The sequence below is a fragment of the Canis lupus genome, chromosome 5, assembly GCF_011100685.1.
Source record: "Canis lupus familiaris isolate Mischka breed German Shepherd chromosome 5, alternate assembly UU_Cfam_GSD_1.0, whole genome shotgun sequence".
Classification (NCBI taxonomy): Eukaryota; Metazoa; Chordata; class Mammalia; order Carnivora; family Canidae; genus Canis; species Canis lupus.
The window spans coordinates 83,327,028-83,350,981 of record NC_049226.1 but is presented as its reverse complement, the minus strand read 5'-3'; the positions used below and the strand labels follow the sequence as shown (position 1 = coordinate 83,350,981).

At 51.7% G+C, this 23,954-nt stretch overlaps 1 protein-coding gene across 5 annotated transcripts in view; it reads right to left on the bottom strand.

Moving 5' to 3' along the window:
• Nucleotides 1–7,591: 7,591 nt before the first annotated feature.
• TK2 (thymidine kinase 2) overlaps nt 7,592–23,954 on the bottom strand; it is a 28,628-nt gene continuing 12,265 nt past the window's right edge. For 3 of the 5 annotated variants that reach the window (XM_038538778.1, XM_038538779.1, XM_038538780.1), the window contains 5 exons: nt 22,901–22,974; nt 13,791–13,879; nt 13,144–13,223; nt 10,696–10,776; nt 7,592–9,386 (listed from right to left, as the gene is read on the bottom strand). In XM_038538778.1, coding sequence (XP_038394706.1) covers nt 9,288–9,386; nt 10,696–10,776; nt 13,144–13,223; nt 13,791–13,879; nt 22,901–22,974 — 423 coding nt within the window. In that variant the 3' untranslated portion in view covers nt 7,592–9,287. Of the gene's footprint in view, nt 9,387–10,214; nt 10,327–10,695; nt 10,777–13,143; nt 13,224–13,790; nt 13,880–22,900; nt 22,975–23,954 lie in introns of all 5 variants that reach the window. The other 2 variants (XR_005360230.1, XR_005360231.1) reach the window with 2 other exon arrangements.

Sequence of the window (23,954 nt, the reverse complement as noted above, 5' to 3'; positions counted from 1 at the left end):
CGGGGTCTGAGAGGGCCCCGGCTGAGGGCCCTGACTGTCAGAGGGCTGCGCCAGCGCCCTGAGTCGGCCTGAGTCCTGGCGTCCCTCCGCAGCCCCTCGCTGGCCCCTTGCTCGCCAGGGGCCCATGCTCAGTGAGGAGTTCGTGACCTGCTACAGTGACCTTGTTCTGCATGGGACACCCTTGTCCCCCAAGGACCATGCCCTGAGCAGCCCGAAGGGAGACCAAGCCCAGGCCCAGCCTGGCCCCAGCCTACTGTCAGGTGAGGCATCCACCTCCTCAGGCTGCAGCGCTGAGCGGTCCCTGCCCCTGATGCAGCTCCTGAGAACCGAGTTGTCACTGTACCTGGCCAGCTCTGCCTGACACTGGGTCCCCAGTTGTCGGGCAAGCCCCCTGGCCCGAAGCCCGAAGCCTGAAGCCCAGCTGGAGCTGACCACCCCCGGCACAGACGCTGTTCCTCCAGACACTTCCTCTGAAGTGGATGAGCTCTGTGAACACTTCTCCCACCTCCTTGGGCCCCCAGCTCTAGCAGGCCATCCGAGGGGCTTCCCGGGCCCCAGAGGTGAGGACAAGGGACAGCCAGAGCCCCTCAATGGGGCCCCAGCCAGCCGGCAAGGGAGGCAGCACAGACAGTAAGGCCACTCAGCCCTGGAGGCCTCTCGACCCCCTCTCATGTACAAGAGCCCCCAACACTACGCCCCTCCTGTGGGAGCTGTGTGCTTGGTGAGTTTTATCAAAAGGTTCATATCAATGCATCTTATTACTGGCGATATTTACCTGCTGCATCCCTGGAATAAACTACTTGTCTTAGGAGCCCTGGGTCCCTTTACAGGAGAATGATGTTTAGACACCAAGATCCAGGTGCCAGGTGTGCTCACTGTTATTGTCACTGCTTCCAAGCCTACTCAGGAGACAAGTCAGGAAACATACGGACATATAGGAACCCATGCATACGGACATATAGGAACACAGGTGGCTCTTTTTCCATATCTGTACAGAATTTTTTAAACCATGAGTTTATACTGATACCTCTGCTTCTAATCCAACATCACAGGCTTTATTCTAGCTGTCCCCTTTTATTAAGAACTCCTTTCTCTAGAAGAGAACGAAACCCAGCTCTCGGAATCTACAGTCTACTTGTTTGTTCAAGTCTATTACCGTAGTGTCAGAACCGCTAACCATACCTCCATGAGAAATACTTTTAAAATGATAGGATAGCATCTAGGAAGAGTAATTTTTGCCTTCACTCTTCCTGCATCCATTCAATATACTGTTTTCTAGTTACTTAGGCTACGTCTCTCCAGCATGGCTGTTTTTCACTCGTGATGCTGCTCGGGTCAGCTGCGTCTGTATTCTGTGTTCCATTCCCCCTACAGCCGAGGTGATCTTGTTTATTTAGGGGGTAATGGAACACATCCCCATGGTTCTAAGAGTCAGTTATACAAGAAGACACATTCACACAAGTATCAACCCCTTCCCCCTGCAACATCATCCCATCCTTCCTTCTCTCCAGTCTGTTTAGTTGACAGGTTGTCCTCCCTGTATTTCCTCTCCATCTGTATATTTTCTTAGGTTTCTGCTTTTTATATAAAGGGTAGTAGATACTCATACTCATTTGGATATTGCTTTTTTTTTTTTTCCACTCAAGATTGCCTTACATCCTGGAAATCATACCTGTTCAGAGAGAGCTTCCTCATTCTTTTTTCTACTCCACTGCGTGGCTGTACCATAGTTTATTTTAGCCACTCTGTTATGTAGGATCTTTAGGTTGTTTCCGATTATTTTGCAGTGAAAAACCAATGCTGCCATAAATAACCTTGTGCGTAGATATTTTCATATTGTAGGACGTACACATTAGATCCCAGAAGTGGGATTGCTGGATTGCAATGTAAGTGCCGACATAGTTTGTTAGGTACTGTCAAACTTTTCTCCAGAAGGGTTGTACAAATTTATACTCCCACCAGCAATATATGTGAGTACTTGTTTCCCCACAGCCTCACCGACAGAATGCTTGTTGTTTTGGTTTGCTTTCTTGCCAGTCTGGTAGGTGAGAAATGGTATGTCAATGTTCTTTTAATTTGCTTAGTCCATTTGGGCTTTTATAACAAAATACCACACACTGGTGACTTATACACAACAGAAATTTATTTTTCACCGTTCTGGAGGCTGGAAGTCCAATGTGGTGCCAGTATGGCCGGGTTCTGGCAATGGCCCTTGGCCAGTTTGCAGACTACTGATTTCTTGCTTTGTCCTTACTGGTTAGAAAAGGCATGGGCGCTCTGTGGGGTCCCTTTTATAACAGCACTGAGTCCACCCAGGAGGGCTCCGCCCTCATGGCCTAATCACTTCCTAAATACCATCGCCTGGGGCATTATGTTTTCAACATATGAATGGTGGGGAGGGGAGACACGCAAATAGACCATGCATTTGCATTTCTCTGAAAGAATTTGAATTTTCTTTTTTTACGTTTATGGGTCATTTTTAGATCTTTTTGGTAAGTTGTCTTTCACATCTTTTTCTCATTTTTCTTTTTGATTTTTGGTCCTTTGGCCTTCATTTATAAAGAATTCTTCATGGGTAGTTAGGAATATTGGTCCCTTGTCTGTTACATAAGTTGCATCTTCTCCCAGTTTCTTGTCTTTTGACTTTGTTCATGACAGGTGTTATCACCCAATTTAAAAAAATTTTATTTTAGGCACATTAACCTTCAGTTGCCCCTGGATTTTGAGTCGTAGTTAGGATTTCCCTAATTCCAGGTACTTGCAAGGTTCCAATTTTTACATTTAGATCCCTAACCACTTGGAGTTTATTCTTGGCTATGGTGTTAGATATGGATCTGTCTTTATCTTTCCCCAAATGGTCATGTTGGCATCATTTGTTAAAAAGTCCATCTTTACCCCAGTGATTGGAAAGGACATCTTTATCACATACTAAATTTCTAGGTGTGCTTAGTTCTCTATCTGGGCCATTCGATTCCACTGCTCTATTTATCTATTCGTGCAGCAGTACCACACTGTTTCAATACTAGAGGTTTTAGAGTACTTTTGAATGTCGGGTAAGGCTAGTCCTTTATGTTTTCCTTTTTCAGTGGTTTCCTGGTTATTCCTAAATGTTTGCTTTTTTAGTGTTTGTTTTTCTATATAAACTTTAGAATAATTATTATAATAATAATTCCATAAAATAGATTGTGGTGCTTCTACAAAGACTGTATTAAATTTGTAACTTAGGCAGAACTGACATCTTTATGTTGAGTCCTCCCATCCATGAATGAGATGTCTCTACATTTGTTCAAGTCTTATTTGGTGCCTTTGAGGAGAATTTTTGGCATTTTTCTTCTGTTTTTGGACATATCTTGTTAAATTTATTCCAAAATATTTAATCTTTTTACCATGGTAAAGGGGATTTTCACTACCATTGTGACCTCTGTTTATTCTTTGCATATGCTAATTTTGCATCCTACTACTTCATGAAAATGTTGTTGTGTTAGTTTTATCACTGATTCTTTGAGATATATCATGGTGTTAAATTCTTTACCCCAGCAGAAGGGAGTGCTGAGGTTCGTGGTGCCCTCCTGCCTCAGTGGGGGTTTTCTCAGGAATATTTCAGGACAGGGGCCTCTATGAGAAGCTAAACTATATGCTTCATGAGTGAAGGGACTGTGTCTGTCCTGTTCATCAGTGTGCACGTGTCACCCAGCACAGGGCCTGCCACAGGGTTTATGCATAAACCTGCATAAGTGCTGTTGAAATATAGGCAGAGAATAGAGGCCTGCTCACAGATTGCCCGAGGACTCTGGACTGAGCAAATGGCTGGTGAAGATGCTGAACTATTAGGTCCCCCACACCCCTGATGAAGAAGCAGGTCTTAAAAATGAAAATACAAGATCTCTACCACTCAGGCTTGGAGCAGTCCACCAACAGCTTCTCCCTCCAGGAAGGTGCAAGGAAGTCGGTCTCTTCTCCAGCCAACTTCAGAGACTTGGAAGGAGTTTGAAGGAGGAGAGAGTAGCCTGGCGTAGCTCCAGACCCTTTGTGTTCATCTTATGTTTAACTTACCCCTTCGTAGACTGTGCAGCCTCTCTCCTCATGAGGGAGAAAAACACCCCAGTGTCCACGGGAGGAAGAAACAGGACCAGAGAAGTGAGGGGACCTGCCAAAGGTCTTGTACTCAATAACAAGGGAAACTGGGATCTCAGCCCATATTCTGACCCCAAAGCCCATGTCCCACCCACAAAGCCAAATGGATCCCAAAAGGTAAGATTCACTTAAAACTTAACAATTGGCCATTGCCCATTTTTCTGGGCATTTCTTAGATGAGCCCAGAACTGCCAACATCTACCCATCCCTGGCTACTAATAAATCTGCTCTGTGCATTAGGGAAAGGACTAGTGAAGGCTTCCCTAAGCCCATGGAAAAGATCTGCCAAGAAGACTAGAAAACCATCAGTTTACCGTGTAAGGAATCCAGAGCCTTTTGGTACAAGGAGCGGTGTCCATTGCCATGGCCTGAGAAGCAGCTGTCTCTCTAGCCCTCTCATGCCACAGAAAGCCAGACGCAGATCCAGAGTCCTCGTAAGAAACAGGAACATTTTTAAAAAGAAAAGAAAGGCCAATTGCTTGCCCTGCGTTCTCTTATTCCAGAAAAGCCGTGAGGCACTTTTCAGAGGCACAGTCCCAAAGGCCAGTCCTAACCAGGGCTGTAGCCTGTGCCTACTGAACAGATCAGTCAAGGTGGCCCCCTGATTAACTGGTGAGAGCACGCATCCACACCACTCGGATGGAAAGTGCCGGTCACTGCAGTTGCTTCCATTTCTCAGCCAAGCAACTGTATTATGGCCCCATTTTCTGGGCTACATCAGATGAACAAACATTTATGGGGACACTCTGCATATCTGGCCCTGGACCAGACCCCTCCCATGTGGCAGGTCAGTTATCCTTGCAGCCCTGAGAAATGAGCAATTCTCTCATTTGATAGATAAGATAACCAACGCTCACAAGATGTTCAACAATCAACAAGGTGCCAGGTTCTCTCCGAACTCTGGGATGTCTGATTCTAGAAAGTGTCAATCTCAAGAGGTGGCCCATAAAGGGTGGCCCCTGGACCATAGCCTCATCGTCACCTGGAACAGTGTTAGAAAGCAGATTCTCGGGCCTGCCCACCCCAGATACCCTAGATTGGAAACTGAGGGTGGGCCTAGCAATTCAGGTTTTAACATGCCCTCCAGGAGATTCAGATGCGCCGAAACTGGAGAACCAGGAGCTAGAGACTCCCAAGAGCACAAAAGCAGCTGCAGGTCCCCTAAAAGTGCTTTTCCCCATATGTGTTCCGAGGAACACTACTCTCTTGGAGACTGTTAATGGCTATTCCCCAATGAGGGGTTCTACTGTCAAAGAGTTTGAGAGTCCCTGGCTTAAAGTTGAAAAGGTGTCTTGATCACAGGACTGTTGGAGTTGAACCTTGTGCATCTCAGAGAAAGTAGCCAGGTGGCGCTTCCCTAATTTCCTGGACTACGGAACCCTCCGTTCTCAGAACACCTGTGATTACCTCCCAGGACACCTGTGCTCCATGGACCCCAGCCTTGAAGAAAAAAAAAGCCAAGAAATGCAGAAATTCAGGACGATAGCAGTAACCGTGGAAACCCACTCCAGATTCCACAAGACTGGCTCTCTCCCGGCTTCTGTTTAATGACAGCCTTTGGCAAGCTCACTGTCTTCTGTAACCTAGGGGAGCACTGAGCTCACTCGGCCTTAGGGGAGCTGCAGGGTTGGGGTTATCAGGAGAAGAAAGCCCTGCCAGTGACCCTGGGGCCCCGGGTGAGTAATCCACCCCAAAGCCCAGAGGCGCCAGGCGGGACATTACTGTGACTAGATTCTCCACAAGGGGGGCTGACGTTTCCAGCAGCCCCAGTTACTCTAATAACTAGAATTCTTCGGGATGGAGAGACCGCAGGGACGAAGGTCATTCATTCCACAGATGTGGGAGTATTTACAGGGAGCGCCCCCATCTGGCTCCAGGGCTCTAGGACAACAAGATGACACAGATTCAACAGTATTCAGGGGTAGGCAGGTTCTGGAAACATCTACCTGGTCTCAGAGTAGTAAATGCTTCAATCCTCTCCCCGACACCCCACCCCCGCCCCAGGTCTGGTGGTATGAGTCTGCAGGAGTCCCAGGCAGGGTCTCTGACTGAGGTACCCCACAGGTTGCGGGGGGCACTTCTCATTTAGGTGAGGCGCTCAGGTGGAAATGAAGGAGGGAGGGAGAGAAACGGAAAGGTGACACCGTTTCCTGGGGTCCACAGTTAGGGAGGGCTTCCTTGAGAGCCACGCTGTGGGAGTAGGTCAGACTGGTGGTCTCTGCCCATCTCAGAGGCAGGCTGAGCACCGGCTGGTGAGGAGGATGTGAGGTGACGTGAGGGCAGGGGGGAGGGACACGTGGGGCCAGAGGGCGCAGAGCACTAACGCCGGACCTGTGGTCCAGCCTGTGGGTCCCCACATCCCTCCTGCCCTTGCCCCACCTCCAAGGCCTCTAGCAAAATCCCGTTAGAACCTTCCAGCTTATCTCAGTTGTGCCTTGCAAAGGTCATCATCAACATTAGAATTCACGTGTGCGTGGGGGACAGCATGTTCTGACAGTATGTCAGGGACCGTATGTCCTGGCCAACATTAGCCGGAGCAGGAGTTCTGGCCCCATCTTGGACAGGGAAGTGCTGGAGGGAGGAAGGAAGCCACGAACCATGAAGTTGAACTGGGCACCGAAAGCAGAAGGAGCCCGGGATCCTGATGGCCTCGGAGCCACCACACCAGCCCCAGATCACCCACCTCCACGCTTCTATGTGACACAGAAATACACTCCTACCTCATTTCGTTTGTTAATCGTCAAGTACATGAGATATTTCTGAATTATTCTAATCATGTATTTTGCATATAAAATTAAAAACCTGTAGTGTAAATTAGAACTATTTCACTAAAAATGCTGACTAAAACAATGTATATGCTGTTCAAAATTTTTTTTTAATTGCTAAGAGTCAAAGAGCCGAGACAGCTCTGGGGTATGCTCACGTTATGCCCTGCGGAACCCCACCTCAAGGTAAGAATGGGGCAACCCTGGCAAATCTGGAATGTCATTGCTCTGGCTTGCTAGGTCAACAGGTCAGAGATGCAAGCCCCTGCAAGGCTCCTCCCAGCCATTCCTGAGCCTCTGGGGATCACCTCCTTCTGTGCTAACACTAGGCCCCCGCCTCCCATGTGCCATCTCCCTTCTTCTGCCCTGGCTTTTGTAACTGCTCCATGACCCCTGAAGCCACCAGCCCTGCCTGCCACGTGGGGAAAGCAACCTTCATCCATGCCAGCTGGGCACCAGCTGTTTCGTGTGACCTATCTGGGCTGACAGATTTTGCCACCTGCTCTGGCCTCTGCAGATACACAGCATCCTCTGCAGGGCCAGAGCAAGAGGATGGTGAGCTCCTTCGAGCCCATCCATCCCATGTTAGGAAAGATGGAGTTTACAAAATGACACACTTTATTCTACTGGCAGAGGATGCTGGAGGGAGCTAAAATCACTGGCCTAGGAAGCACTCCAAAATTAACAACAGGTTTTAGGTGAAGGATTTATTGGCTACCACAGGGCAATACTTTACTATTTTTAAATCATATTTCCCCCAAAACAGATGCTTAAAGTGAGCTGTGGGGATACTGGACTGTTCATTTACAAATTTCCAAAGACTTCCCTGGCTTGTCAAGACACCTGGCAGTACAGGCTCTTGCCTCCCCCAGGCTTCTGGTCAACCACTGACATTTGGGCTGAGAGACACATCCCCACTGGGTTGCTGCCCCTCATCCTGACCATGTGGCCCAAGAACTGGTCTGGGAGTCACAGTGCCTGCCCCTTAGCACTCCCTCTGGGACTGGACCACTGGACCAGCAGGATGCCTGTCAGCCACAGTGTGCACAGGAGCCACACTCACGCAGAGGCTGGGACGAGGCCTTCCAACCTGTTTACAACAACGCTGCTCAGGAGAGGCTGAGGCCTGTTTCCCCAAAGGTCACAACTGACCCTGCCCCACATCTACAGCCAGGCTTCTTGAAGCTCTCTCGGCCTGCCTCCAAAATATCAGGAGCATGAGTGCTCTAAGAGCCTTGGCTTGCAAGCTCTGATCTTCCTGTCCAGATCGCCCCCTATGAGACTGTTCTTTCTCTTACTTCCCACTTGACTCAAGAGACAGCTGTGGCTTTGATGCATTGTTACAGCTCAGTGAAGCTAAGATATATTTTGAGCCAATAAAGATGATTTCATGCTCTCTGGTCCAAGGTGTCTCCTTGGGTGGAAAAACATTTCAAAAAGACATAAGGCCACTTGTGTCTCTTCCCCAGGCCACAACCTCTCAGTAATTCCAAAGGCAAAGCTCTTCACACAAGGCCATTATAGACTGAGGCGGCCTCGGAATCCAGGGCTGATGGCCCCTTGCCCCAGCTTGGCACTGGGCAAACCATCCACACACCAAAAGCCCTTTCTCTGACATGGCACTGGCGGCAGCTCAGGCAAGGCCTTTGTCACCAAGGAAACCAAACACCATTCAGGAGTCAACGCATGATTCTCCCAAGGACACAGAAGCCCAGATGCCGAGGTGGCAAATGCCACCGCGGCCTCGTGCTGGGAAACCACTGAACATTAGGCTCAAGCCAAATACAGCACAATTTTGTGAAAGTCTAAGAACATCAATGGCCCTCGAGAACTACTCAGATAATGAGAAAGTGATGATACTGTCTCCATGCTCTGCTGGCTCTCTCCATACAGCTGTGAGATCTGTAGCAAGGGAAGACAGGCTCTCAGGATGAGACACAGAATGTTCTGGAGTCACCAAAAGTTTAAATTGTGCCAACTCCACTGTCCCTGGATGTGTGACCCTGGGCAACCCTTTAGCCTGAGCTTCTCAGAGGCCACCACCTCACCCTCCTGAGTAGTGGGAAGGGTTAGAGACCCTAAGCCCAGCATAACTTCAGGTGGCTCTTCCCTTACTCACATGGACCCAGCAGTGGGAAGCCACCAGGAGAAGGGCTGGGGGAGTGCAAGCCTGCAAACACCAAAGGGCATGACAAACCCATTGGTCCCATTTGTCATCTACCCACAAGGAACAGAGACCCAGCTGAAGACACTGGTAAAGAGGAAAAGACCGTCAGGAATACAAATGCGGCCAGATATATAAAGCCCTCTCGAAAGGAGATATTTCCAGATTGCTCCTAATAGCTAAGTTGGTAGCAGCGGGCATTTTCCTGGCATGATCTTTCCATCCTATGAACCATGTTTCTGATTCTCTGGAGTTAATATTCGGTCCCGGTTTTGTTGGAAGAGTTCTAGCATTTTCCGCATGTCGTGGTCAGCCTCAATCACCTGGAAATTAAACACACGGGTCACAGGGCTGCACTTGACCTCAACATCATCCTCCCTTCACAGAGGGAAAGAGAGAAGGATGGAGGCAGGAGCGGCAGAGAAGTCCAAGGTCACAGGCAGATACAAAGGAGGGTTAGAGCAGAACAGCGCCAGGTTCTAGGTCAATTCACATTCTCAACTACATTTCCACTTAAGAATCCGGGCAGCCCGGGTGTCTCAGCAGTTTAGCGCCTGCCTTCAGCCCAAGGCGTGATCCTGGAGTCCCAGGATCGAGTCCCACATCGGGCTCCCTGCATGGAGCCTGCTTCTCCCTCTGCCTGTGTCTCTGTCTCTGTGTCTCTCATGAATAAATTAAGAAAAAAAAAAAAAGAATCCACTATGGCTGTCCCTGCAGCCAGCCCATAAATGACTTTTCCCCCTTTTCCCCTTAATCATCTTAATATTCCCCTAATGAGGGGGAAAGATAGATTTTACTTCTTTAAAAATCCAGTACAGTAATATCTCACTTTCCAGCAACCTCATGGCCTGGAAGCACCATGAGTAGAAGTATCTGAGCAATTCAAACAGATATCCCTCAGGCCACGCACAAAAGTTTGTGAGCATCCCTCTCTCAGATCCCACGCTGGACACACGCTCCCAAAATGTCTCAGTATCCATTTGCGCATCTGAAGAAGTTCAGCAGCAGCAAATTGGGAAAGGCAGGAGGGACGGGTGGAAATGACACACAGTTAGAGGTGGCGAGTATCAGCAGGAGAAAGAGGGCTGCTACACGAAGCCAACATGGGAACTCAAAGACATGAGTGGTCTGGGGCAAACAGTCCTACACACCTCAGCACTCCTAAGGGTGTCACTGTGTAACAGCCCAGACAGCAACTGGTGTTCCTTCAGATGCCCTGGGTCACCGGGAAGAGGGGCAATGAGGCTCCATGCCTGCTAGCCACTGAAGAAGGGATGGTTGCATCAGAAAGACCACCATCCCAAGTGGTTAAAACCAAAACCCACATCTGGAGGCTTCACCCATCTGGAATACTCCTTCACTGACAATGCTGGATAAGTGAGATGTTACTGTGGCCATCAGTGTAAGGACGTTGGAACAGGCCACCTTCTCTTAGGTCTGTCCAGCTGACTGTGAGTCTCATCCACAGTGAGGACCGGGAGAGAGAAAGGGCCCCTTCTACCCTCCCTGCTTCCTTATTCTAAATCCTCCAGCTCTGAAGGACCTTGCCCTTCCCCAGACTGCAGTGTGGCTGACATTCCCTGGGGCACTCCTCCTTCCAGAAAAGCCGCCAGCCCTGCCAGGGGGACTTACCAGAACAGGGGCTGCTACAGGGAAAAGATTCCCTTTGATGAGCCACTCCTCATAGAGGTGGTGAATGGCATCCAGGTACTCCTGCCAGGGAACACACACACAGACACACATAGGCACGCAGGCTGTCAAGAGCAGGGAGGGGAACAAACCTCTCCTCCAAGGATCTCAGGCAGGGGGGGTGACTGTTAACGACCACGGAGCAGTGGCTGGGACGAAGGAGTCTGCAACCATCATCCTGGCTCAGGTGGATAGCATTAAAAGCAGCCACTCCCTCCATCAGGCAGCCTGGGCATCGTGACAGTGAGAGGCATCACTCCAGCCCCTACTCCATCCCTCTAGCACCACCCTGTACCACTGCTGCCTCATCCACACCCTCCCACCGGGCTTATCACACTTCCTGCCACTTCGCCATCAGCAGGGCCACCGGTTCCTTCATGGTAGGATCCCCAACCCTAGGCAGCCTCTGAACCCTTCCCTCTGTCCTTCCTTCGGGGGACTGCGGCCCTGACTGGCCTCGGGGACCCACTCCCACTGCTTCCACCCCACCAGACAACTTGTGACCTATGTGGGCCCCCTAGACCATGAAGATCAACTTCAGAAAGCACCACGATGGGGAACCCAGGGGGAAAGAGGCCCAGACACAACCTAAGCCATCAGAGCCTCTGCACCAGGCAGGACTGGATGGCGCACACTTTCTCATGCACAGGCCAAGGTGCTCAGGCCACACACAACCACCTCCCCAAGCAGTAATTTATAGCCAGCCCGGAAGCCCTCAGGAAAGCCTCATGGCCACCTTCTCATCCACCACTGAGTTCTCCCTTGGCAACGACAGATTTGTCCTGTAGGCCTTGTCAGAAATGTTAAGATAATGGCTTGGCTAATAACAGCTTGTAGGGACTCCGGACTTGTCATTTCTTCGGGACATCTGGGTCACTGCATAGAATGGCTGTGTCCTACCACAGCCCGGCCCAGCGCCGCTCTACTGTGCCCTTCCTCCAATCACTCCTACCTCCGGATTTCAAAGGAGCTACCTGGAGGGAGGCCTACGCCTTCACAGCTGGTAGCAACCTTGCTGGTGCCTGGGGAAGACAAGGCTGGGTGGGCCTCAGGGTCAAGTCCTGCAGACTCAACAGGTCTTCAAGGGCCCCCAGTCCAGCCCATCCTGAGCTCAGACCCCCAAGACATCCCTGTAAATGCCTGCCCAGCTGCTGTCTGTGTACTCCCAGTGGCATTCACATGGGGCATTCAGTTCTGTACTGAAGAACTCCTAGGTGCCAAGCTCTGGGAAACATGCTGGGGATGCAGAAGCAATAAGATCTAATCTTAAAAAGCTCACAGTTTGGGCAGCCTGGGTGGCTCAGCGGTTTAGCGCCACCTTCGGCCCAGGGTGTGATCCTGGAGTTCCGGGATCGAGTCCCATGTCGGGCTCCCTGCATGGAGCCTGCTTCTCCCTCTGCCTGTGTCTCTGCCTCTCTCTCTCTCTCTCTCTGTGTCTCTCATGAATGAATTAAAAAAAAAAAAAAAAAGCTCAGTTTGATGAGGGATGGGGAACAAATGTCTAAACAGTTCTGGTATGCTTGTCCTTAGGGCTGTGATCACCGTGAGCCCAGTGGTTAAGGGAGCACAATGGAGGGAAGGTCAGGGAAGGCTTCCTGGAAAAGGTGACATCTGAGCTGAAGGCAAAAGAAATCACTACACAAAGGCACATTTGTGCAACTGCATAGTGAGTGTGAGTGTGAGCATAACCACGACTGGTCTCTGTGGCCAGAACATGAAAGGCAGGGAATGGAGGGAGATAACGTCCATGAGGCAGGATCCGGGATGGCACGCTACCGGCGGGGACTTGACCCCAGACTGCAGCAAGACACCCAAGGGTCTGTGGCTGGGAAATTGCATGAGTGGCATTCTGTACTGGAAGCTGCACCCAAGCAGCAAAGTGGAGGCCAGGTTTTGGAGGGACCATGGAGGGGTGAAGGAACAGGACAAGGAGAGCAGCCCAATAGTTACAAGAGTCCTGACCAGAGTCCCTGTGGCCCTGAGCCAGAACCCAGAAGGGCGAGGCACCGGGCAAGCGCCGAAGAGGACCGCCTCGAGCCCAGTACTGCACTCAGCACGGGGGATGTGGCTGCCAGTGGGAGGGAACATTCTAGCTCTAGCGAGGCTCCAGAGCAGGACGCACAAGCAAGCAATCTTCAGGTGGTGGACAGGACAAGCCCTGGGGACACCTGGGTGGGGAGAGGGAGCAGGGATGCGTCTGTGCGTCTGGGACCCCAGGAACTGAGGCAGGTCTGGACTTCATGCAGGGTCTCCACCCACAGAGGAAATCAGAGTTTATGCTCAGTTCCTGTTTCTCTCTCGGCAACCAGCACAATGATCTCACGGAGGGAGGGGCCGGGCTGGGGTGGAGGTGGTTTCCCGGTCATTCTGCGGGCTCACGGGCACACTCACCAGGGGAATGACCGTCTCCTCTTCCCTGCATCTCATCTGTAACCTCCGGTAACAGGTCTCAGGAGCGGTCCGGAGATAAACTGCAATTTAAAAAAATAATATGTGGTTCTAATTACCCTGTTTGTGGCTTGGAAGTGGAGGCCGGGGAGAGGGGGAAGGTAGGCATGTGGGCCAGGCGTGCAGAGAACCATCTGCCAGAAGCTCTGAGCAGGAGACGCAGACCACAGCCAGCTCCCAGCCCGACCGCTGACCGGCTGTGGGGCCTCCAGTCATCTTGACCCTCAGCCCAACTTCCGTTTTTCTTTCCATGTCACCAGCCGCCCAGGATTGCTGAGAGGCTGAAGAGGCTCTGTATGTGCACAAAGCTTAGCACGGGTTCTGGCCCGTGGGTCTCAGTAAAGGTCCCGGCTATGTCCCTCCTCCCCTCCTTGCACACTAAAAAAACCCCATCAAATCACAACAGACCCGGGAGGCACAAAGGACAGGGTGCTCCACCAGGAGGGACCAGAAGCACCCGATCCTGTCTGCCCTTGGGGAGAAGATGAAAGAATCACCAGCGGTAAGGGCCCTGCCCACACCCCTGCTGGCTGGCAGCCCCCCAAGCACCTCCTCCCAGCCCTGGGAGGGACGTCCGAGGGGTCCCTCACCTATCAAATCAACGGACACGTCGATGTTCTTCAGGATCCAATCAAACCATTCTGCCAGAACCACATAGTCCACTTCAGGCATCTTCCCACTATAACGAGAATTGTTGGGGTTTTATTCATCAAAAGGATCTGTGGGTCCTTCTGCGTAAAGGGCGTGGCACAGGGTACGTGGCACAGCCTCATCCATATGATATTGGACCCAGAACACCTCTGACCCTCTGCCGCCGGGGGACGTTTACGGTCTAACGCAGCAAGTGTCACAGACCTGCCGATGGGAGAGCACTTACGGGATTTGACCTCCAAGCAGAGAAAGGGGCTCTGAAGCCTGTCCCCAGGGAACAGGGACAGTGCTCAGGTTGGCAGGTGGAGCAGCAAACCGGTTTCACCTCTAGAAATTTATTTTGTGGAAATAATCACAGATGCCTGCTGTGGCACTGCCTAAAATAATGAAAAATGAAATCCTGGCACACTGATACAGCAGCAAACCATGCCTAACTGAATGGTGGTGGTGTAAAATGATACTTAATGACACGGAAAACACAAGTGAATGTTCAATGAGAACAGCAGGACATAAAATTGTGTGTAGTCTGACCCAACTGTATTTTCATGAGAATTCGTTCACACATTTTTAAAAAAGACTGGAGGGAGGGCAGCCCAGGTGGCTCAGCGGTGATCCTGGAGACCCGGGATCGAGTCCCCCGTCAGACTCCCTGCATGGAGCCTGCTTCTCCCTCTCCCTGTGTCTCTGCCTCTCTCTCTCTGTGTCTCTCTAATGAATAAATAAAATCTTAAAAAAAAAAAAAGACTGGAAAGAAAAACAAAATGAATACGGTGCTTTTCTCTGAGCTGTGGGACTATAGGGGATTTTAGTGTTTTCTTTCTACCCTCCTGTATTTTCCAAAATCGGTAACATATTAGTTCTCAAATCAAGGGTTGGGAGGTGGGGAAACAATTACATATTTAAAATGTTAACTGAAAAAGAAGGAAGGAAGGAACGAACGAACGAATGAACGAACCAAGATAAGAGACTAAGAATGCAAGAGGCCTGGCATTTCTCCCCAGCGACCCCCCCACCCCCCGGCTCCTGTACCTTTCTCCTGCCCCAAAAGGAAACCAGTGGCGAAGAGCCAGAGGATGGGCAACCTGAGAACAGAGATCTGTCAAAGGCTGGGTGATCCTCAGAGGCCCAGGAGAAGTCTTCCTTTTAACACCTCACCCACCTTGGATCCATCTTGGATCCACTCAGAGTGGATCCACAGAATCTGGCAGGACCTGCTACGGGACAGATGCTGTGCTTGGGCCCAGAGTACACAGGGGGCTTCTGGTTGCCTATCAATGGCTGGGGTGGGAGAAGAGCCCACTGGAAGGATGGTCTGGAGTTGGACTTCCACCTAGCAGGGAGGAGGGGTGCAGGGATGGGCATGGAGGGAGGCAAGAAGCTCAGACAGCTGGAGGGGAGCATCTCTGGGTGACTGACGCCACAAGCAGCCCTGCCTGGGGTCCAAATGACAGGGCATGGCACAGACTGAAGAGGAACACCCAGCCCTGGTCCCTGAGATGGTCATGGTGCCCTCAAGAGAGACCAGCTGTGCTCAGGCTGAGCAGTAAGAAAATAAACAACAACAACAACAAAAAAAAATTAAAGGAAAGTACAGTGCCTGATAAAGAACAGCAGGGGCAGAGGGGCAGCTGCTGGCGCCCTTGAGGTCTTCAGGCATCGGACCTCGGCCAGGAGACCAGAGCAGACTAACATGTGAGGGTTCCCCAAAAGAGTAGAGGAGGGCAGTGGAGGGGACAACTCCCACAACATCCTAGAGGGGACCCAAGCCAATGAAATCCAAGAACTGAAGGTAACGAACGACTTCACGACCAAAGGCTGGTACGGCGGGGGGACAGGTGGCTGCCCTGCCCCTAGTTCTTTCCTCTTACCTCCTTAAGAGTAGCCCATTATTTATTCAGGGTCTATCCACAGGCCTGCGTGTTCCAGGGAAACCTAACCCCACTCTAAGCTTCAGGGAAGGCCCAGCTGGTCTAAGAGAAATACTCTCGCCTCACCAAGCTGAGCCGATCAGGACAAGGCATCCCCTGGCCATAGGGCCCAGCCTGGACCAGTGAGACCCGAGGGAGGTTTGCAGGGGTTGATGGAAGCCACGCTTACTCCCACTCAGAGGAAGCCCCTGGCAAGACACCTACCCTCTGGCCGGCAGATGAGAGGCCTGATCCTGCCACAGCCATTTTGTCACCATGAGGGAGGGAGTTGTATTGAGGACACAAGACAGAGTAGGAAAACAGGGCCAGAGCCACTGAATGAAAGCGACCCTGAAGCCTGTCATTAAGACAGCCAGTAACGGGCACCCGTGTGGCTCAGTTGGGTAAGCGTCTGCCTTCAGCTCAGGTCATGATCCCGGGGTGCTGGGATCGAGCCCCACCTCGGGCTCCCTGCTCAGCGGGAGCCTGCCTCTCCCTCTCCCCCTGTCCCTGCTTGTGCTCTGCCAAATAAATATATAATATCTTAAAAAAAAAAAAAAAGACAGCCAGTAACAACCTCGTTGTTGAGTTGGGTTTTGGTTAGTCGTAGCTGAGAGAAGCTGATTTTAGGAAACCAAACCACTCTCTTTACAGGTTTCCCTTCGCTTTTCTTCTGGAGAACAAAACTGACTCTGAAGGAATGAGGATTTCCCAAATGGAAGCTGCTAGTCAGCCCCTCCCCTTCTCCACTAAAACACACGCTGGGTGGCCTGGAGGCCCCCAAACAGAGGAGCGACTCGGGGTGGCGGGCCGGTGGGCAGCGCGCAGGGGAGGGCCGTCCGCGGCGGGGGTCTCACGAGTCCCTGATGCGGGACAGGCAGTCTCAGACTGTACCCTGGAGGACTTCACCTGTGTCTGCAAGGGTCAAGGCACATCCTGCCAGATCCCATTGCTGGGAGAGTCCCCAAAGCTGCCATTGCCAAACTGAGTCACAGCACAGAACACGGGGAGCACAATGTCAACTAAGAACCCAAATGAGGGGCACCCGGGTGGCTCAGCGGTGGAGCGTCTGCCTTCGGCTCCAGGCGTGAGCTCTGGGCAGCATCTGCTTCTCCCTCTGCCGCTTCCCCTGTTTGTGCTCTCTCTCTCTGTCAAATAAATATATAAAATCTTAAAAAAAAAAAAAAAAAAAAAAAAAAGGAAAAGAGAAGGAAAAAGGAAACTGAGGCCCAGAGCAGTGAAGCCCAACTCAGCCTGAGCAGGAACTGAAACCTGGGGCTCCACGGCCCCCAAACCCGTATGACCATGACATCACTTGCCCTCCCTGGTCCGTCTGCAGAAGGGGCTGCTCTGGACACTGCAGCGCCTCTTTGGGCTCAGCTGGAGGAAAGTCACAGTTCTCAGGGTCATGACGTAGGCCTGAGTGTCTGGTCTAGGCCAGAGCAGGGGAGGTCAAGCCCCCAGGCCAGCCAGGGAGATGGGAGGACCTGCCTACTGTTCCAAACGCAGGGTCTTGATCAACGTCCACCTGCCCTATTGAGTCAGCGGTCTTTTCCAGCTGGGCCCCACTCAATCCCCCTACTTCTGCTCTTAGGAAAAGGTGACCAGCAATCCTGTAAAGCCTTTCCATTCAATTATTCAGCTCAGGGGCTTGGGCCACACAATTGCCTGCGTGGCCGCTGGTTTAGCCCTGCGAGGCCTTCTTGCCACCTTCAGCTTTTCATTTCAGGGCAGTGCCCACGCCTCACAAGTGCCAGTCACTGAGGAGGCAATGTAACTGGAATCTTCCTCTTTAGCAATTACCACGCTGTTCTCACACCCCTGTCCAGTGTAATTGCACTTATATTGTGCCCACCCCACACCTGCTGCTATGGGGGGCCCAGAAGAGCCAGGTCTCTCCCTGGGAAAACTCCCCACTTGTTCGAGGCCCAAACGGCAAGGACACCTTCGAGAACTTTTGCTTTAGGGGGCTGCAGAATGCCAGTATGTGGCCTGCTGTACCTCCCACCTCTCCCTCCCCAGATTCCAAGCCAAGACTGGAATGTTTCTCAACGGCTTTTGAGAAAGAGAAGAGGACCAACCCCAACACTGAGGGTCAGCAGCAACTTGCCCCCGCCCTGTGAAAGGGCTGTGTCCAACACGGTGGGAAGCCTTCTCCTTGAGCATCTGAGGGTGGGGGGAGACGTGAGCTCAGGCAGGAGCCGACACTCCACACGTGCTATCCTAGGGTCCCCAGCGCCCAGCTCAACTCCCCCTGGGAAACAGAACATCCTATTTTAGGCGTGTGCCAAGGATCCAGATAAACTCCATTCTAGCACACATTTGGTTTAGGTTCAAAATGACAGTCATCTGCATTTGGGGGGAGCAGAAACCTCTTAAAACACCTACTTTCTCAGTAACACTTCACGGTTGCTGACCCACTGCGCCGAGGAAAGCTGGCGTTGTAAGGAGAGTGACCTCGAGGAGAGCCCACACTCCATACTACCTTGCACTTGTTGCTTCGTCAGCTCTGGCTAAAAACACACTACTGTGCCTCCACGCAGAGAACCCCTGGCCTATGACTGCACCTCTCCTGGCCTAGGAGTAAATCAGGGGACCCTTAAAACAAAGAAAACACAACAAAAACCCCCCAACAACTAAAACCTGAAGCAACAAATGCAAAATGAAGAAATAATGGGCAGTGCAGGCAATAGGAAATCACGCATTACAGAACTTGCACCAGGTGGGCCAGCTGCCCCCAGGAAAGCCCGCAGGACTGGGCTCTTACTCTTCTTGACCCCAAGGAAGCCACAGGAACAAAACTCTCAGGGAAAAGGGCCTGGCATTTGGGCACAGAGTTCCTTGCCTCTGGCTGCTGGCTTCTCCTGAGGTCCTACTCCTCCAGGTGTGCTCCCCAACCAACAGGATGGCTGCCACTCACAGCTCTTGTTAGAAATGTAGGTTCTCAGGCCCCACCCTGGCCTCAGCAAAGCAGCATGTGCGTGTTACCAAGAGACACAGTGATCTGTGGGAGAAGCCCACCATAAGGACAAGTGGAAAGAGACAGAGGCCTGGCTCCTCTAAGTCGGCACCTTGGGGGCTCCAAACAGCCTGAAGCCTCTGGCCCTAAGGAGAGAAACCCAGAGGCCTCTCACCACCCCCTCATTCCTGCCGCCCCACACAGCAGAGCACGGGGCAGCTCCCCCTGCTCACCTGCCTGCCGGGCCAGGAAGGGGCACTGGCCCCGGATCCCATCTCCGTCCCTGCTTTGCCAAAAGGTTCAACGGTGCCTACACTTCAGGGCTGCCTCAAGGGCTCACAGAGGAGTGTGAAGAACCAGACAATAAATGTGGCGCCTGGCCTGCCCCTCAACCACTTGAGCAAACGCCTTTGTTTCCAGGGAATACAGATAACCGGGTCCAGGTCACAGGGGAAGCACCTGCGCCCCCCTGAGTTCTAGGCACCTTCTGAACCTGGGGACTCTGAGACACTCGGCCAAGGAGGGGGTACTTCCCACGCCACACGCTGAGCAGGCTGTTTGCTAGAGACGCAAACACAAGAACACATTATAGAGCAGACTGCAAAGTCCACATACATTTCTAAGACAAGAGAGGAGACCTCAAAGCAGCTTCCGGTTTGTTAGCCAGCTTCTTCGGGCTCTAGGGGCTCGGAGGGCAGGGGAGAGGCAGCCACCTGCAGGAGAGTTCCTTGGCCTCTGGAGGACGACACTGAACGGACTGAGGAGCACAGCTTCCCCCATCTCCCTGAAACTGAGGCAGCAGACGGCCGCCCCCCAGGCTGCCGCAGTGTTCCCAGCAGCCTCTGCAGTGCCCAAGGCCACCCATCAACCAGCAGCCTCTGGGCTGCACCAAGTGATACCAGAGACCAATCTTCAGGCTCCGACAAGGACTGCAGGGGAATCCATGCTCTCCCGAGGCTGCAGGAACTTGAGCCAATTAGATCCGGAGAACAGAAACTTCCCAGGACACGATAAACCTCTCCTGTGGTTCACTGCCCCACACAAATCCTAACCACAGGTACCAAGCTAAGGCATAAATATGAAGTTAACAAGGCAGGAGAAGAGCTCGAAAAAGTTAAAAGCTATAGTCTTTTTCCTACACTCCCCACAAGATAGCCCAGGGCAAGGGACCTACGACCTCAACCATAGCCACGGATATCAGGACATGAGAACCACCCATCAGAAACGCTGCAATGAGGGGATCCCTGGGTGGCTCCGCGGTTTAGCACCTGCCTTTGGCCCAGGGCGTGATCCTGGGGTCCTGGGATCAGGTCCCGCGTCGGGCTCCCTGCATGAAGCCTGCTTCTCCCTCTGCCTGTGTCTCTGCCTCTCTCTCTCTCTCTCTCTGTCTCTGTCTCTCATGAATAAATAAATAAAATCTTTTTTTAAAAATGCTGCAATGAAAGACTACAGGCGTGAGTACCCAAAGCCCATGGACATCAGTTAAAACTGCCTCCTGAGAAAACAGAGACAAATGGCTCCTGGGGAAATCTGCCAGGTGTTGGGCAGCCTGCAGGTAAGGGATAGGGGGTTAGCTGGTGAATTTTGTGAAGAGCAGAGTAGACAGGACTTGCATAAGGGGCACAAAACCTAAACTAGGCAACTGCTGCATAAGATCTCCAGAGATAGACGACAGGAATTAGAGAAGGGGAGGGCTTAGGGAGGTTTAGGAACTTGGCCATGCTCACAAAGACCGCAAATTCCAAAGCCAGGATGGGGCCCAGGTTCTCCGAACTCCACACCTCACTTTCCCCGCTGGGCCTCTGGTCATTATATTCCCAGTTACCCTCTTCAAAGAAAGCCAGTGGTGGCCACACAGAAGTGGCCAAGCTGATGGCAATTATAAGACAGAGAGTCTCGCTAGATGAAGGGCACAGAAGTCCCACCCCGCTGCCCAGGGTCCACTCGTCGGCCTACTCGTCTGCTTTCATCAGAGCAATAAGCAAACACTGGTGGGGCTCCTTTGTTCTTTCTCGTCTCTCCTCTGCCTGTCTTCCCTCTGGCAGAGACAATGATGAGCAGGGAGCAAAGGAGAGTGAAGTGCTGGGTAAACCTGTGATGGACACCTTGGCCCCACAGGTGAATCTCAGGCAGCTGGGGGAAGATGGGGCTCTAGCATCAGGACCACTCCTGCTGGAAGCTGGGAGGACAAAGCTACAGTCAGAACCTGCCCTGGCTAATGTCCTGACCCCATGGCATTAGTCTAATGCTCCGAATGGATGGGAGCAGAGGCTCTCGTTTTGGGGCCACACAGGCTAATAGGCATGATCCACGGCAGCTCAGGACCAATGGGAGAAGCCTTTATAGGGGCCCCCTCAGAGGAAAGGGTGTGAAACATCTGGGGCCAGAGCCTGGGGAACAGGTCTGGCTGGAGACCCAAGAGCGGTCACACATCCCATCGCCCACCCAGCAACAGCTAACCATATGGCCCAGGTGCGGCCCCATGCTGGGTTCATGCTAGGCAAGTACAGCTGACATGCCCCCTGTCCTTGAAGAGCTTATGGTTCAGCTGGGGGTGTGGGGGGAGACACAACAGACAATTGAACAAATAAACATAAACCAAGTTGAACCACATGTAACTGCCATTCTTGTAGGTCAAAATTGGTCAAATGTTAATAATTTCATATGGTTCAACCTACTCAAAAGTTGTCTTATATACTATAAAGAAAGACAACAGAAAGAAGTAATTAAAAATGAGAAAGAGGGGCACCTAGGTGGTTCAGCCGGCTAGGCATCTGCCTGTGGCTCAGGTTGTGGTCCCAAGGTCCTGGGATTGAGCCCCACACTGGGCTCCTACTCGGCCGAGAAGTCGGCCTCTCCCTCTCCAACTGCCTCTCCTCTTCTTTTTTTTTTTTTAATTTTATTTATTTATTCATGAGAGACACAGAGAGAGAGGCAGAGACACAGGCAGAGGGAGATGCAGGTTCCATGCAGGGAGCCCGACGTGGGACTCGATCCCGGGTCTCTAGGATCACACCCTGGGCCAAAGGCAGGCACTAAACCGCTGACCCACCTGGGCTGCCCTCTGCCTCTCTTCCTGCTCATGCTCGCTCACTCGTTCTCTTTCAAATAAATAAATTAAATATATTTTTTTTTAAATGGGAAAGAGGTCCAACCCATCTAGCCAGGGTGGCTGGGGAGGGCTGGAAGAGGCAACACTCAGGACAGATGAGAAGGAGCAGGGAGCCAGCATGTAGAGAGTGGAAGATGGATGTCAGGACAAACCTGACATCAGGACCCATCTGTGAGAGAGCGATAGCAGCACCCGAAGCTCAGGGCAGGAAGAAGCAGTAACGCAGAGGTTGGCAAGGAGAGGGTGACCAGGCACACAGCTACCAAGGAGAGAGGGGTGTGGAAGGAGTCAAAGCTTCAAATAGCATCCTGTAGCCCATCTCCCCAAGACCCCTAAAATCAGCAGTCAACTGAGCACAGAAATCAGGAGGGTCCCAAGCTTCTGACACCTCAGCACTGTGGGCCACCAGAAGTCCCCTAACTATGTCTGTATGAGAGTCCACTCCCATGAAGGCAGAAGACAGTTTGGAGTGAAATTATAACAAACGCTGTGCATAACATCCTAGACTGAATGCTCTGTTGCTCTAGGTCTTCACCCAGCCCCACATCACACTTTCCCATGTCACCCACATGGGCCCTCCCAACCTGTCAGACTGGGGTCGGCTAGCGTGACCTGCTTTGGCCAGTGGGATGTTAGCATATGTGAAGCTGAAGCCTGAAAAGCACTCATGCATTTCTGCTGGTGCCTTTTGCTCCCCATCGTCACCATGAGAAGTGTCCAGGCTAGCTTGCTGGTCCCATAAGGAAGATGAGCAGCAAGGAGAGAGGAGTCACCCCGGTCACCCTTGCCAGAGCCATCCTTGACCAGACAACCCCCAGACATATCACTGGGCCCAGCTGCCAAGGTCAGCAGAGTCATCTGGCCAAACACCCTAGATGCCTGAGCAATCAATGCAGAAAGCTGTCTGCCACCGAGGTCCAGGGGCTGGCTGTTACAGAGCATTACTGTGGCAGGAGCTAACAGATACAACCCAGTAGGTACTCAATATCTGTCACATGAATCCATACGTTCCAGTTTAATTTCTACAAAATTAATGATTTTATAAATAATCAATGGTGTGAACTACGGTACCTTCTATATAGGTTTTCTACAAAAATATATCTTGCGCTGTGAATCGACCGCTCCATCAACCGTACAGGTGATGTCTAAAAGAAAACAAAGTGATTCACCGACTCAGGTCAGGAAGGCTTGAAGAATGCGTGTTGCTCCCCCCGCCTCTGGTCTCTGCCAAATACAAGATTAGAGAAGCTGTGGGAGTGAGGCAGACACCAAAGCAGAAGTGCGGGTCTGACACGGGCCTCGCCTGCACTGTGCCCTCAGTCCAGGACCCTCCCCACACCCTGAAGTTCAGGGGCCAGTGCGACAATGCAGGGACTGATGGGTTCAGCAACCGCAGCCTTTCACGGGAGAGGTGAGGCTCAACTGGCTTGTCGACTTGGGGAAGTGCTAGAAAAACTGCCAAGGGCTGTCCAGCAGAGTGTAGTCAGGTGAAAAGTGTGGTGATTATGGAGCCACACAGTGTGCATCTGCTTAAGCAGACGGATCTATATGTCGGAGGTAGGGCCCCAAGAGGGCTGGGATGTGGGTGACATTCCGGGGGACTCTGCAAATCAGCGACCGAGGGCCCGCAAAGATGTGAGACCTTGGTGCCTCCTCACAGGGCTGGCTGAGGATCACTGCAGCCCTCTGGAAACTGGGAAGGACTGTGCCCAACTTGGCAAACCCTGCTCTCACTCAGCCTGGCCCACAGCACCCACGGGACCTGGACCAGCAAATCACACGCACGTTCAAAGCAATAACCCAGGAATTTCCTGGCTCGCTCTCTCCTTGTGTTTATCTGTCTGTCATCTTCCTTTCCATTTTTTCCATCGTCTCCTTATCTATGACTCTCTACTGCCCATCTGCTAGCTCCCCGCTCAGCCATCTCTCCTTCCACTCCTCTTTCCTTGTCTGTCCATCTCTTTCTCTCCATCCTTCATGTTAGATTTCCTTAAATAGATAAAAACATATACGTCCTCTTATATTCAGACCTTAGATACAATTTAGATTTGCAACTGAGTGCCTGCTCAGGGGAAGCAGGGTGGGCAAAGGCGAAAAGTGCCAACCTCAGAGGCTCTGATCTGTA